Below are 13,257 nucleotides of genomic sequence, written 5' to 3' on the forward strand. Positions count from 1 at the left end.
GGTTTTGAAACAATTGCCGTTTTCTAGAAGAGCGATGACCTGCCAGTACCGTGTCATATTTGTATTCCTCTGTGGAGTTACTGCATTCTCTGGTAGGTTATGGTTTCATTTTGTGTTGATATGTTAATAATCTCAACTCAGACTTTACTGTGGGTCCAAAATATGTTTCGTTGTTGCGATCAAAAGTTATAATTTGATTAAAAAAAATAAATAAATAAAATAATCTAGTAAGTAATCCAACATTACCTTTTCTTCTCACGCATATTGCGTTATACAGTGTCAACTCATGACAGTATACAAATCACTGTAAATCATGTTTTTTCAGTTAACTTAAAAATAGTGGCCTACTTAGTCTAGGAACATCTAAATTCACTTTTGTGGGGAAGATCAGGTCAAATAATGTAAGGCAACAAAACTTCTAAAACTTTTAAATGCAAATCTAGTGATGTTTATATGCAAACTGCTGCAATGAGAGTTTGTGCACATCTACCTTTAATAGAAGACACTTACAGATCTAAAATATTGACTGTTTTGAGGAGATCAAATGTTGGATGGCTAATAATTTTTTTGCTATTAAATGAAAGCAAAAGCAAAATTCGATTTTAGGCCACTCTAGGTCTTCATCTGTTTTTAATTTAGAGTCTCTCTCTGCTGGTGTTTACTTCCATAAGAAATCTTGTGGTTACATTTGATTCGTTACTCAACTTAAATAGCACAGAGGTAAAGGGATGTTTTTTTCCGTCTGAGACTAATTGTGAAACTGAAACAGTTTCTGTCCCATAAATATTTAGAGACTGCAATCCATGCTTTCATAACATCACACCTGGACTGTGATTCCCTTTACTGTGGTCTGCCTCAAATGGAGATTTCTCACCTGCAAATTGTCCAAAATGCTGCAGCGAGGCTGGACCAAAAAAGAGGGATCACATTTCTCCAATTTTAGTGTCTTTACATTAGCTTCTTGTAAAGTTTAAAATTGATTTCAAAATAGCTGTTTTGATGTATAAGGCTTTATCTGGTCTTCCACCAAAATACATTAGTGACCTACTGATTCATTACATTACTCCTCAAAGAGCACTTAGGTCTAGTAATCAGCTTCTCTTAACTGTCCACGTTGTCGTTGTAAAACCAAAGATGGTCAGGCCTTTTCAGCTGCAGCTCCTAAACATTGTAATAGTCTGCCTGTAAATGTGAGATTTACTCTTTCACTAAATCTGTTCCCAAATCTTATTTGTTTTCTGTGGCTTTTGATTAAAGTTTGGTGGTTCTGAACACTTAACATCCAAGGAACATTTTCATTCAACAAATTCATAGTAGGAAAAGATTCTTTATTAAAACGTTCTTCACGCTCGTTCTTCAGCAAAATGGTCCTGACTGCAAACTGATTTTTTTTTTTTTGGACTGAAAATGGTTTTGACTGAAAGGTTATTTGGTGAACCAGATTTTTTGCTTATTTAATCAGGCACTGATTGGTTGGCTTGAAATATCTAGTTCAAAACGGTCTTAAAATAGAATATTTTTTTGAAATGTCAGTATCACAATATGTTGAATAAAAAGGTGAACACAGGTTTGAAGACAGATTTGAACTTAAACACTTTTTTTTTTTCAGAATCATTTTTTTCATGTTGAAACAGGGAATATATGTTATAATTTTACACTATTTATTTATTTATTTAATTTAATTTCTGTCATCCATAATTATGATTTAGTTTGATTTTGTTATCATGATTTTGTTACCCTCTTACCTGTTTCATGATAGTTTTTCTGTTGATATTCTAATGAAAAGCCTGTATATGCTGTCTAATGCAGGTCCCTATTTGTAACATCATACCCAATACGGTTTGATGACAGGTCCTGTTGTTGTTAGGAGTCAGTGTGTGTTAAATGAACTGTATCGTGTATTAAAGTTATCGAAAACGTTATCGAAACCCACCCTGAGAAATATTCATTCACTATAATGTTTTGTTTATTTCCCATGGTAAACCACATATGTGCGCATAAACCCTGTAGAGTTTTATTTAATGCTAATATCATCTTATTACAGTCTCAACAAGGACATGTGGAAAAGAGCTAATAGAGGGAACGCCCTGCACCATCAAACTGAAAACAAGAAACAATGAAATACCTACAGAGATCAAATGGTTACATCTCTCTAGTGATGCTTTCATTGAAAAGAAAAGAGGGAGGATCAAGAATAATAATATAGATGGGGAAATAGGCAAAGATGGATCATTAACATTTAAAAGTGTTAGTCTGAAGGACACCGGCAAATATAAATACAGTGCTTTTAATAATGATGGTACAGAGATTGGTGCTGGAGAAGAGGAAATTAAAGTTTATGGTAAGAGGACAAATATTCATACTCTTCCACTATAATAGCAAAATAAGACTGCATATTTCTACAGTAGTTCCAGTAGTAGGAAATAAACACCATGTTTCTGTCACAGCAAAGGCTCCTAAACCTACTGTGAAGGACAACTGCAAAAATGGGGACGCTATACTCACCTGTGACACTGGAAACCGTACAAATCTGACTGTATCCTGGTATAAAGAAGACAAAATCATCCAGAATGAAAAAACCCCTCAAATGTTTGTAACCCTGGGTTAGTTTCGATTTCTATAATATATTTGATTATTTTAATTTATTCACATTTTCATTATCATATTTATTTGTATTTATGTTATTATTTATTTTTTTCTTGTGACAAAAGTGTTTCTATAGGGGAAAAAGGGTTCTGTTTAGACATGTTTGTGTCACTAAGCTGTGTTTAATTTAATGTTATTGGTTCAAAAATGACTTAATCCCGCCTAAGGTCAAGTAATGCAACTGTGATTGGCGAGTGAGGTTGTCAGTCAACAGGGAGAAGCGAGTCGGAAAAAGAAGGGCGTAGGTGATGTTGTCGGCATGAGAACAGAAAATGCGTCACTTTATGTGTGAAAACTGTTGTCAGAACTGTATTGTTTGAGTGTTAACCAGTGGAGTATTCTGTTGTGAAGTCAACACGATGCCACAGAGAAGTCAACGCGACGCGATTCAGAAGAAATGCCGGTTTAACACTTGATCGTCTTTACAGTAAACGGGGCTAACGTGCTTTGCTGGTGAGAAACTTAACTCAGGTTCCCCACTTAAATCAGCGCCCGTACGAGAGTTGTAGGTGATCGGAGCGATCGCCAAAGACGTTTGCTGCATCGACTGGGAAGTGCATTGAGGAAATCCAGATAGCGCTCCTAATTGCCGAGTGGTTAGGAGTTCCTCTGGCTTCGTGGGAGTGTCACGGAGTTTGCTGACGGATCACAGCCTCCACATGGACCGATGTGACTGGTGACGGGATCTTTGAATTCTTTCAAGTTTATTCAGGTACATTTGTTTGTTTATTTGTGCTCTTAGAGAGCGAAGCGGCCATTTTACGTTTCACTCGGCCTCAACGCACTCCAGCGACGTTTCAGGCCTGCAACGGGGGGTTTGTGTTGTGTGTGTGTGTGAGCGAGTGAGGTGGGCCCACATTACGATGGTTTTCAATTTCTGAACAGTATGGTGGTTTAATACTGTGATTCATTTAGAGTAAAAGGTAACATTTGTATTTCTAACAAAATCTAAAGTTTATTTACATACTTTATTTCTATCTTAAGTCTTCCAAAGTACACTGTTATATTGGTTTACACTTATTGGAGTCAGATTTGTACTTCTGAAGAGAAAATAACTAGTGTAATTCGGAAGTGTGATTCAGTGAAGAACTCCATCTTGATATCTGTGAAGAACTTTAACCCTTTGGGTGTGTTTGTGTAAAAGAGAAAAAAGAGTCACACAAGCGCTATATTTGAAGGAAAACATTTATTTATGAGACTTTGATTTGTCCTTGATTCCTTCTGTTTATTTCCTTTGGAACAAATTTGTATATTTTTGCTACGTTGCGTGGTCACTCAAATAGTGCCGAGGGGTAGCTAATATTTGTGGAAAGTAATTTACAGAGATCCAAGTTGCACTTTATTAGTAGCATCATAAACGTAGGGCCATATTTGATTTAAGTAAAATCACGTCGAGAGACACAATTAAAAGAATCCGGGTTTAGCGTCAACAGTTCAAGCAGGTAGATATACCTAATACCTGAAGAGGGCGCTACATGTTCTTGACATCTGCTCAAGTACAGGAGAATAAACCGTACACATGCAGAGTAAACAATTCTGTCAGCAGTGAGCAAAGCGACAACATTACAGTATCATGTAATTCACATGCTTCTCATTCTTCAATGTACTGAGTTTGTTTTAGTTTTCAGAATTTTTAACAGCTTAAGATAGATTAATGATCATCTTTCAGGTGCCACAGGTGAAAGCTCAGGTCCTCGTGAACACTTTGGCGTTGATTTTTGGATCATGGTGAGCATTTTAGCAGGTTCAGGAGCCCTTCTGCTACTGCTAATATGTGTTCTCGTGTTCTCTAGCCAATGCAATAATTGCCAAAAAGGTAAGAGACGTCTTCATCACCTCTGAAATTATACTGTATGAGCATTTGAATTGATCAAACTGTGAAGCTGTGGCTGTTCTTGTTAAGCTTTAAAAAGTCACACCACAATCCTCCACAGTCAACAGCATATCTAATTGCAAAATCGGAAACTTACATTATTCATTTAGCACATGCATTTATCAAATGCTAAATAATAGTAGTATAAAAATACTATATAGTCATGTGAAATCAATAAAATTAACCTATAAAGGAATATTTTTAAAAATGGGTTATTTGTTGTAATTACCATTTACTGTTTTAATTTAGTGAAATCACTTACAAATGAATCTAAAAGAAGCAATCAAAGCAAAAAAAGATTATTTGTTAATTACCATTTACTGTTTTATCATTTAGTTATTTTTTTTTAGTGACTTTATCTTTTGTTCAATAGATTTTAATTGTAATTCATATTTTAAAGACCGTTTTCTCAAAATGAGTTTTTTCTTCTACACATTTTTATTCCTGTCTATATCCTGAAGGTTTTTACAGATGGATTTGTTCATATATAATTTGCTTGATTTTATACGTTTTATTCTCACAAAAAAACAGTAAAAATATGTTGTTTTCTGTCTGTTCAAAGTTTTTTTATGGAGTGACTAAATTCCTTCTGTAAAAACTTTTGACTCCAATATGTCAAAAAAATTCAACAAGAATTTTTAAACTGACTTCATCCAGTGTTTAGATTTTTGTACTAGAAATGTATGTAAATTAGCGCATATTTCATTAAAAAATGCCTCATTTGCGAAGTAAGGTGATAACTATTAGGTTTTTGCTTTTTGTTTTTTTGTTTTTTTTTTTACCATATTCACTGGCAGTGTCTCACGCTTATATATATATATATGATGAACATTTAAAAGCATTTTTAAATTATTGAAATATGGCAATGTTTTGAGCATCTTGTCTTTGATATCTTTCAGATGAGAGAGGGCTCAGGCTGAGGAATCTTCAAACTCCAGATCCTACAACAATGAAAACAGTTTCAAATGACAGCCTGTGTTCATATTACTCTAATCACACATAAATCATCTTATGAGTTGAGTTCAACAGAGACTTCAAAGAGTAGCAAAGTTTTTAAAACGCAGAGCTCCAGCTGGGCTTTAGAGGATCAATGATGAGCACAGCTGTGTGCCCGATGTTAGTATCTGTCATTCACGTACAAGTTACGAGGTGAAAAACAGTATTTGTATGTACATTATAAAACATACAGTCTTGATTTCCACAAAGAAATTAAATAAACTTACTTTTGTAAATCTTGGGTTTCTCCGGCAAGCAGCAAAATGACCTTATTTTAAAAAGAATAACATGAAATCATAATTAATCCTGTTTCTTTGTGAATTAATAACAAGTTTATGTTATTCATAAATGGTTAGAATTTTTTTGGGGGGTGGGTTTGGGCAAATAATAAGCACAGCATTTCAAATGCTTTAAAGATTAAACACAACTGCAGTCTTACCGTGAAAACGAATTATGAGAAACAGGAGAAGGATGACGAGAACCACAGCAATCAAAGGAATGATGATTGAAATGACAAGACTTGAGTTTGAATCTAATGAAGAAAAAAAAACATGTAACACTTATAAAGCAAATCCAGCCCTGGATCACAATTGTGTTAATAAATAGCATTATAAATTAAAAGACCATAAAACATTTAAATATCTAGCTCCATACAGATTTATGTTGTATGGAGTTTTTTCACTCTCTTACCTTTAAACAGATCTCTCTCATAGACCGGATCACTGGTCTCCTCACTGATGGCGTTCTTGAGCGTGCAGGTTAAGTAGTTTTCTGGATTTCCTTGTTTTTTAACTGCGATGAACTCTCCTTTCGGATAGTGCTTTGAGCCTAGTGTTTCTCCAGAAGAATTCTTCCAGATGATCGTTTCACTGTACTCGCATATTACATACACAACATCAGGGTTAGTGCTCATCTCTATTTTTATCACAGGTTTAGGGACCCGCTCTGTGAAAGCAACAATGAAACAAGTATGAAAATCCAGTTCACAGAGGAAAAATTGGAAAAAGTGTTTTGACCATAGTACAGTGATGGTATCAGATATTAATGTTGTGGTTTTACTTTGAAGCAAACTATCACTAATTCAACAGTTTTATCCTGTAAAACTACAGTGGTTTTAGGACATGAACCATGGTAGTACTGTATTATTCATGGAAATACTTTGGCGTACCTGCCATGTAAACACCATACAGTACGTGACCCTGGACGACAAAACCAGTCATCAAAACCAGTGAATTAATAAGCTTTCCACTGATGTGTGGTTTGTTAGGAAATGACAATATTTGGTCAAGATACAACTACTAGAATATCTGAAATCTGAAGGTGCAAAAAAATCTAAATATTGAGAAAATCGTCCTCAAAGTTGTCCAAATGAAGTTTTAGCAATGCATATTACTAATCGAAAATGAAGTTTTGATATATTTACAAGATATCTTCAAGGAACATTATTTTTACTTAATATCCTAATTATTTTTGTAATAAAAGAAAAATTGATCATTTTGACACATACAATGTATTGTACAATGTATTGTCTACAAATATACCCATGCTACTTACGATTGGTGGTCCAGGGTCATATATCAAATTACTATTGTATTATTTCTGTGTATGTAAAAACCACAAAAATTATGTAATGATGATTTTACAGTATTAATATGAGTGAACTGAATAAATGTAATGACAAAAATCCACTCACCCACAACAGTCAACAGGAATCTTTGTTCCTGCTCTTTACTGTTGATGTCAATGGTATAAACTCCACTGTGTTTGACAGTTAACTTAGATATAGTGATTTCTCCAGTCTCGTTATTAAGGGTTGTGATGTTTTGGAATCTCTGGTTTGGGATTTTAGTCCCATCATCATCCCATTCAATCGCCTTGACAACAATTCCACTGCTGCTTCTCTGTTTCCATATAAGGCTGGTGACATTAGGATGTATTTTGTCTGGACGAAAACACACCACATCACCCACTGCTTTCTTCACATCTTCACCTAATGAATGAAATATGGAAGTCAACATTCAACAATCAAGTTTATGCCAGTTGCTGAATTTCTATACCGAAAGTGAACACATCGATAATGATAATATTAATAAGAACCTAAAAGTAACATGGAATTTGAACATAGTGCCATCCCTGCCAGTGTTGGGGGTAACGCATTACAAGTAACTTAGTAGTTAGTTATGTAATCAGGTTACTTTTTTCAAGGAACTAGTAAAGTAATGTATTACTTTTTAATTTATAGTAAAATATCTGAGTTACTTTTTCAAATAAGTAACACCAGTTACTTCTTTCCCATTTATTGTTTGACAGGTCTCCTGTCCCCATGTTGAGAGCTCAGGGAAATGCAACTCAGAATATGACGCAAACCTGCAATAATTAAATGTTAAATAACACAGATATCCTTTATGTATTTAATCCCATTTTATTAACCAATGTATTTGCTGACCTTCGATGACCCAATTCAACCATACTAATAAGGAAAAAAAAATTACTCTAGATAAACTTTTTCTTTTATTTTTTATTGCTGAAATGTGTTGAACTTTCTTCTTCTGTGTTTTACTGTACATGAATTTACTTTAACTTCAACCTGAGGCTTATTCATTTTACTTTACTTTTGGTGTGAAAGGGCTTTTACGTTTGCCAAAATAGAACTTTTTATATTAAAAACAAACAAGCAAGCCCAGTTCAGATATAAAAAGTAATGCAAAAGAAACGTAACACATTACTTTCCATAAAAAGTAACTAAGTAATGTAATTAGTTACCTTTTTAGGAAGTAACACAATATTGTAATGCATTACCTTTAAAATAACTTTCCCCATCACTGATCCCTGCTGAAAAACAAAAAACAGCTAAACCAGCTTAAAGACCCGCTTAAACCAGCTACTTATAGCTTAAATCAGCTATAATATAAATCAAATACCAGGCTACAACAAAATTCTTAATCTAATTACATAAAATACACTGGAATCATTTAATATTTGTTAATTAGACTATAATGCTGCTATATTTCTAAAGCTGCTTTACGGATACCTTTTTATCTTCGACAAAGCAACAAAAACTTACCTGAAACAGCTTCGGTGGTGATGAACACAACAATGGTGACCAGCATCAAACATCTACGTGGCATTTTTGTTTTACAAAGTACACTTACTTATTATTTTTCTTTATTTTGCTCAAAGGTGCAAATACATCTAATCGCAGTCCAAAACATGTGGAGAGTGATGGAAACAGAAACTGAAAGGAAACACGTGGTTGGTGTTTTACCGGCAGTACTCCGAAAAAATTCTAAAATTCCCCTTTAAAAGTTCATACCACAATCCTCCACAGTCATCTGCATATCTAAATCTAAATGAGAAACTTACATTATTCATTTAGCACATGCATTTATGAAATGCTAAATAATAGTACTAGTATAAAAATACTATATAGTCATATAAATACAATGTAAAAATACAATTAACCTACAAAGGAATATTTGTTTTTTTAAAAAATGGGTTATTTGTTGTAATTACCATTTACCGTTTTATCATTTAGCTGAGGCTTTTATCCAAAGTGACTTACAAATGAGGGTAAAAGAAGCAATCAAAACAACAAAACATCAATGATATATAAATGTTGTGATAAGTTTTTTAATAATTAATAATTAAGGTGAGACCCTACAGTCAAAAACACTGTTTTTTCATGCACCTGTCAAGTTTGATATTTTGGGCTTTTTGGTTTTTCATAAAGTGTTTTTTCAGACTAGTGGAAAGAAAACATCCAAAAGACACTGTTAAGTGTTTCCTTTATTGCACTTTATGTATTTGTGTCAACAGATTTCAAATACAATAAATATTTTTAAATATTTAAATATTTATTTATTTCAAAATGAGTTTTTTTCTCCTACATTTTTATTCCTGTCTATATCCTGAAGGTTTTTACAGATGGATTTGTTCATATATAATTTGCTTGATTTTATATGTTTTATTTCCCCAAAAAAAACAGTATGTTGTTTTCTGTCCATTCTAATTTTTTCTGAATTATGGAGTGACAAAATGAGCTCTTCAAAATTCCCTCTGTAAAAACTTTTGACTCTAATATGTCAAAAAAACTAAACAACAATTTTTAAACTGACTTCATCCCGGTTTTTTTTTTGTTTGTTTGTTTTTGTACTTGAAATGTATGCAAATTAGCACATATTTCATTAAATAATATTTAAACCTAACATTTTAAAAAAAACTTGCAATACAAAAAATGTTTGCAATTATCAGTGCAATCAATCAACTGGGTAAGGTGATAACTATTAGTTATATTTTTCCCCATATATTTATTTGTTATAATTTATTTATTTGTGTATTTTTTATTATTATTTGTTTCTTTTTATACAGGGCTGCACAACTTGTTGCAAAGTTATTTTGCATTGTTGTTACTGTTGCAAATTATTTTTACATATTGTTATTGTGATTTAATTTATTTTTCTATATACTTATTAGTTTTCTATTTACTTTCTACCTTTTTTTAAAAAAATCAAAGACCCATGAACATTTAAAAGCATTTTCAAATTATTTAAATATGGCAGTGTTTTGAGCATCTTGTCTTTGATATCTTTCAGATGAGAGAGGGCTCAGGCTGAGGAATCTTCAAACTCGAAATCTACCAAAACAGTGAAAACAGTTCATTACAAATGACAACCTGTGTTCATATTTCCCTAAACACACATAAATCACCTTATGAATCTGAATTATTGTTCAAACAGAGAGTCCAACAAGAAGCAAAGTTATTAAGACACATATGGTAAAGAGCTCCAGCTGGGCTTTAGAGGATCAGTGATGAGCACAACTGTGTATCTGTCATTCACGTACAAGTTATACAGTATATTTATCTACATTACAAAACATACAGTCACGATTTTTTCATGAAGAAATTAAATAAACTTACTCTTGTAAATCTTGGGTTTCCCACAGCAAGCAGCACAATGACCTTATTGAACAAGAATAACAGTGACACAGTCATTTACAGTCAACATGAAATTGTATTTTACCATTTCTTAAAAATGAGTTTATGTTATTCATAGATGGTTCAAGTTTTGTTTTGGGTTTTGAGCAAATAATAAGCACAGCATTTCAAATGCTTTAAAGATTAAATACAACTGCAGTCTTACCCTGAAAACGAATTATGAGAAACAGGATAAGGATGATGAGAACCACAACGATCAAAGGAATGACAATTGAAATGGCAAGACTTGTGTTTGAATCTAATGAAGAAAAAAAAAACATGCAACACTTATAAAGCAAATCCAGCCCTGGAACACATTTAAATGATCACAACTGGGTTAGTAAATAACACAATTTAAATTTAGATCACATATTTACTAGCTACATGCAGAATAACATTTTTACTGAATTATGGGATAAGTTAATAATTAAAAGTTTATTAAAAGTTAATAATAAATAATTTACATCATAAAATATTTATATTTTCTAAACACTGTACTTTTTAAACTTGTTATTCATCAAAGAATCCTGAAAAAAAAAAAAAAAAAAAAATAATCAGGTTCCAAAAATATTTGGCAGCACAACTGTTGATATTATCCAACATTGATCATTCTAATAATAAATCCGCATCAGAATGATTTCTGAAGGATCATGTGACACTTAAGACTGAGTAACAGCTGATCAAATTCAGATTTTCATCACAGGAATAAATTCTATTTTAAAGTATGTTAAAATAAAAAACATTATTTTATATTGTAAAAACATTTTGCAATATTACTGTTTTTTTCTATATTTTTAATCAAATAAATGCAGCCTTGATGGCATCTTCCTTCTTTAAAGACTTTCAAGTCTTACTGACCCCAAACTTTTGAACGGTAGTGTATGTTGTATGGAGTTTCTTCACTCTTACCTTTAAACAGGTCTCGCTCATAGACCGGATCACTGGTCTCCTCACTGTTGGCATTCTTGAGCGTGCATGTGTAGTAGTTTTCAGGTCTTCTTTGTTTTTCAACTGTGATGAACTCTCCTTTCGGATAGTGCTTTGAGCCCAGTTTTTCTCCAGAAGAATTCTTCCAGATGATCGTTTCGCTGTACTCGCATATTAAATACACAACATCAGGGTTAGTGCTCATCTCTATTTTTATGACAGGTTTAGGGACCCGCTCTGTGAAAGAAATAATGAAACAAGAATGGAAATCAAGTTCACAGAGAAAAAACACATATAGGCTATCAAATTACCATGGAAGTATTTTTGTATCTGAAATTATGTTAAAACAATTAAAATAATTTAATGATGATATTGCAGTATTAATATGAGTGAACTGAATAAATGTAATGACAAAAATCCACTCACCCACAACATTTAACAGGAATCTTTGTTCCTGCTCTTTTCTGTTGATGTCAATGGTATAAACTCCACTATGTTCAACAGTTAATTTAGTTATAGTGATTTGTCCAGTTTTCTCATCAAGAGCTGTGATGCCTTTGAATCTCTGATTCGGGACCACAAAACCATCATCATCCCATTCAATCACCTTGACAAGAATTCCACTGCTGCTTCTCTGTTTCCACATAATGCTGGTGACTGGAGGATTTATGTTGGCTGGACGAAAAGACACTGTGTCACCCACTGCTTTCTTCACATCTTCACCTAATGAATGAAATATGGAAGTCAACATTCAACAATCAAGTTTATTCCAGTTGGTGAATTTTTATACCGGAAGTGAACACATCAATAATGATAATATTAAAGGAGAAGTCCACTTCCAGAACAAAGATTTACAGATAAAGTACTAAAGTACTCACCCCGTTGTCATCCAAGATGTTCATGTCTTTCTTTCTTCAGTTATAAAGAAATTGTGTTTTTTGAGGGAAATATTTCAGCATTTTTCTCCATATAATGGACTGATATGGTGCCCCGAGTTTGAACTTTCAAAATGCAGTTTAAATGCAGCTTCAAACAATCCCAAATGCGGCTGTAAACGATCCCAGTTGAGGAAGAAGGGTCTTATCTAGTGAAATGTTCAGTTATTTTCATAAAAATAATACAATTTATATACTTTTAATCCCAAACGCTCATCCTGTCTTACTCTTCCTGAACTCTCTTCCCGGTTCATGACAGTTAGGGTATGTCAAAAACTCCCCTCTCATGTTCTCCTTCAACCCTCAAAATCATCCTATATCGCTGTTTTACCTTTTTTGTTTGATCTTCTTTGCATGTTCACTTTGCAAAGACTGTGTTGGTACTTCTGCAGCAATGTAGGATGATTTTGAAATCATTTTTGAAGTTGAGGGAGAAAATACGATTGGAGTTTTTCGACATACAGTGTCATGAACCAGAATACACAGAGTTTAGGGAGAGAAAGGCAAGACGAACATTTGACATTAAAATGTACATAAATTGTATTATTTTTATGAAAATAACCGCTAGACAAGACCCTTCTTCCTCAGCTGGGATCGTTTTTGGGATTTGGGATCGTTTGAAGCCATATTTAAACTACATTTTGGAAGTTCAAACTCGGGGCACCATATCAGTACATTATATGGAGAAAAATCCCGAAATGTTTTTCTCAAAAAACATAATTTCTTTTCAACTGAAGATAGAAAGACATGAACAACTTGGATGACAAGGGGTGAGTACTAAATCTGCTCAAGAATGCCAGTAAATTGCTGTTCTGGAAGTGGACTTCTCCTTTAATAAGAACCTAAAAGTAACATGGAATTTGAACATAGTGTCATCGCTGCAGAAAAAAAAAAAAAAAAAAAAA

General features: G+C 33.2%; 2 protein-coding genes and 1 long non-coding RNA gene across 5 annotated transcripts; 1 reads left to right on the forward strand and 2 right to left on the reverse strand.

Annotated features, from left to right (window-relative positions):
- The first annotated feature begins 6 nt into the window (after positions 1–6).
- On the forward strand, positions 7–10,247 carry LOC127160252 (uncharacterized). 3 transcript variants are annotated; one of them, XM_051102905.1, is made up of 6 exons: positions 7–92; positions 2,045–2,341; positions 2,448–2,587; positions 4,122–4,221; positions 4,316–4,462; positions 10,108–10,247. In XM_051102905.1, exons 1-6 carry the CDS (start codon positions 35–37, stop codon positions 10,161–10,163), a joined length of 798 nt encoding a protein of 265 aa, XP_050958862.1. In that variant the 5' UTR covers positions 7–34; the 3' UTR covers positions 10,164–10,247. The 3 variants fall into 3 exon arrangements, with proteins under 3 accessions (XP_050958862.1, XP_050958861.1, XP_050958863.1); XM_051102904.1 differs by lacking the exon at positions 10,108–10,247 and adding an exon at positions 5,419–5,725; XM_051102906.1 differs by lacking the exons at positions 4,122–4,221; positions 10,108–10,247 and adding an exon at positions 5,419–5,725 and having other exon boundaries at positions 2,448–2,603.
- LOC127160253 (uncharacterized) lies at positions 4,892–8,739 on the reverse strand. The gene is made up of 6 exons (XM_051102907.1): positions 8,580–8,739; positions 7,209–7,505; positions 6,206–6,460; positions 5,955–6,047; positions 5,743–5,783; positions 4,892–5,460 (listed from the first exon to the last, which is right to left on the reverse strand). Exons 1-6 carry the CDS (start codon positions 8,641–8,643, stop codon positions 5,431–5,433), a joined length of 780 nt encoding a protein of 259 aa, XP_050958864.1. The 5' UTR covers positions 8,644–8,739; the 3' UTR covers positions 4,892–5,430.
- Positions 9,961–10,748, reverse strand: LOC127160254 (uncharacterized). The gene is made up of 3 exons (XR_007826684.1): positions 10,657–10,748; positions 10,434–10,475; positions 9,961–10,148 (listed from the first exon to the last, which is right to left on the reverse strand). It is a non-coding gene; the product is annotated as an uncharacterized LOC127160254 (long non-coding RNA).
- Between the last annotated feature and the right edge of the window lie 2,509 nt (positions 10,749–13,257).

This window comes from Labeo rohita, unplaced genomic scaffold (genome assembly GCF_022985175.1).
Source record: "Labeo rohita strain BAU-BD-2019 unplaced genomic scaffold, IGBB_LRoh.1.0 scaffold_304, whole genome shotgun sequence".
Classification (NCBI taxonomy): domain Eukaryota; kingdom Metazoa; phylum Chordata; class Actinopteri; order Cypriniformes; family Cyprinidae; genus Labeo; species Labeo rohita.

Excerpts from the sequence above, each read along its gene's own strand:
- LOC127160252 (XM_051102904.1), top strand. The coding sequence starts at position 35 with ATGACCTGCCAGTACCGTGTCATATTTGTATTCCTCTGTGGAGTTACT. Across the intron at positions 2,342-2,447 it reads AGAGGAAATTAAAGTTTATG|CAAAGGCTCCTAAACCTACT; the intron begins GTAAGAGGACAA and ends TTTCTGTCACAG. Across the intron at positions 4,222-4,315 it reads CGACAACATTACAGTATCAT|GTGCCACAGGTGAAAGCTCA; the intron begins GTAATTCACATG and ends ATCATCTTTCAG.
- LOC127160253 (XM_051102907.1), bottom strand. The coding sequence starts at position 8,643 with ATGCCACGTAGATGTTTGATGCTGGTCACCATTGTTGTGTTCATCACC. Across the intron at positions 7,506-8,579 it reads CACCACCGAAGCTGTTTCAG|GTGAAGATGTGAAGAAAGCA; the intron begins GTAAGTTTTTGT and ends TTCATTCATTAG. Across the intron at positions 5,784-5,954 it reads TCTCATAATTCGTTTTCACG|GTCATTTTGCTGCTTGCCGG; the intron begins GTAAGACTGCAG and ends TTTTAAAATAAG.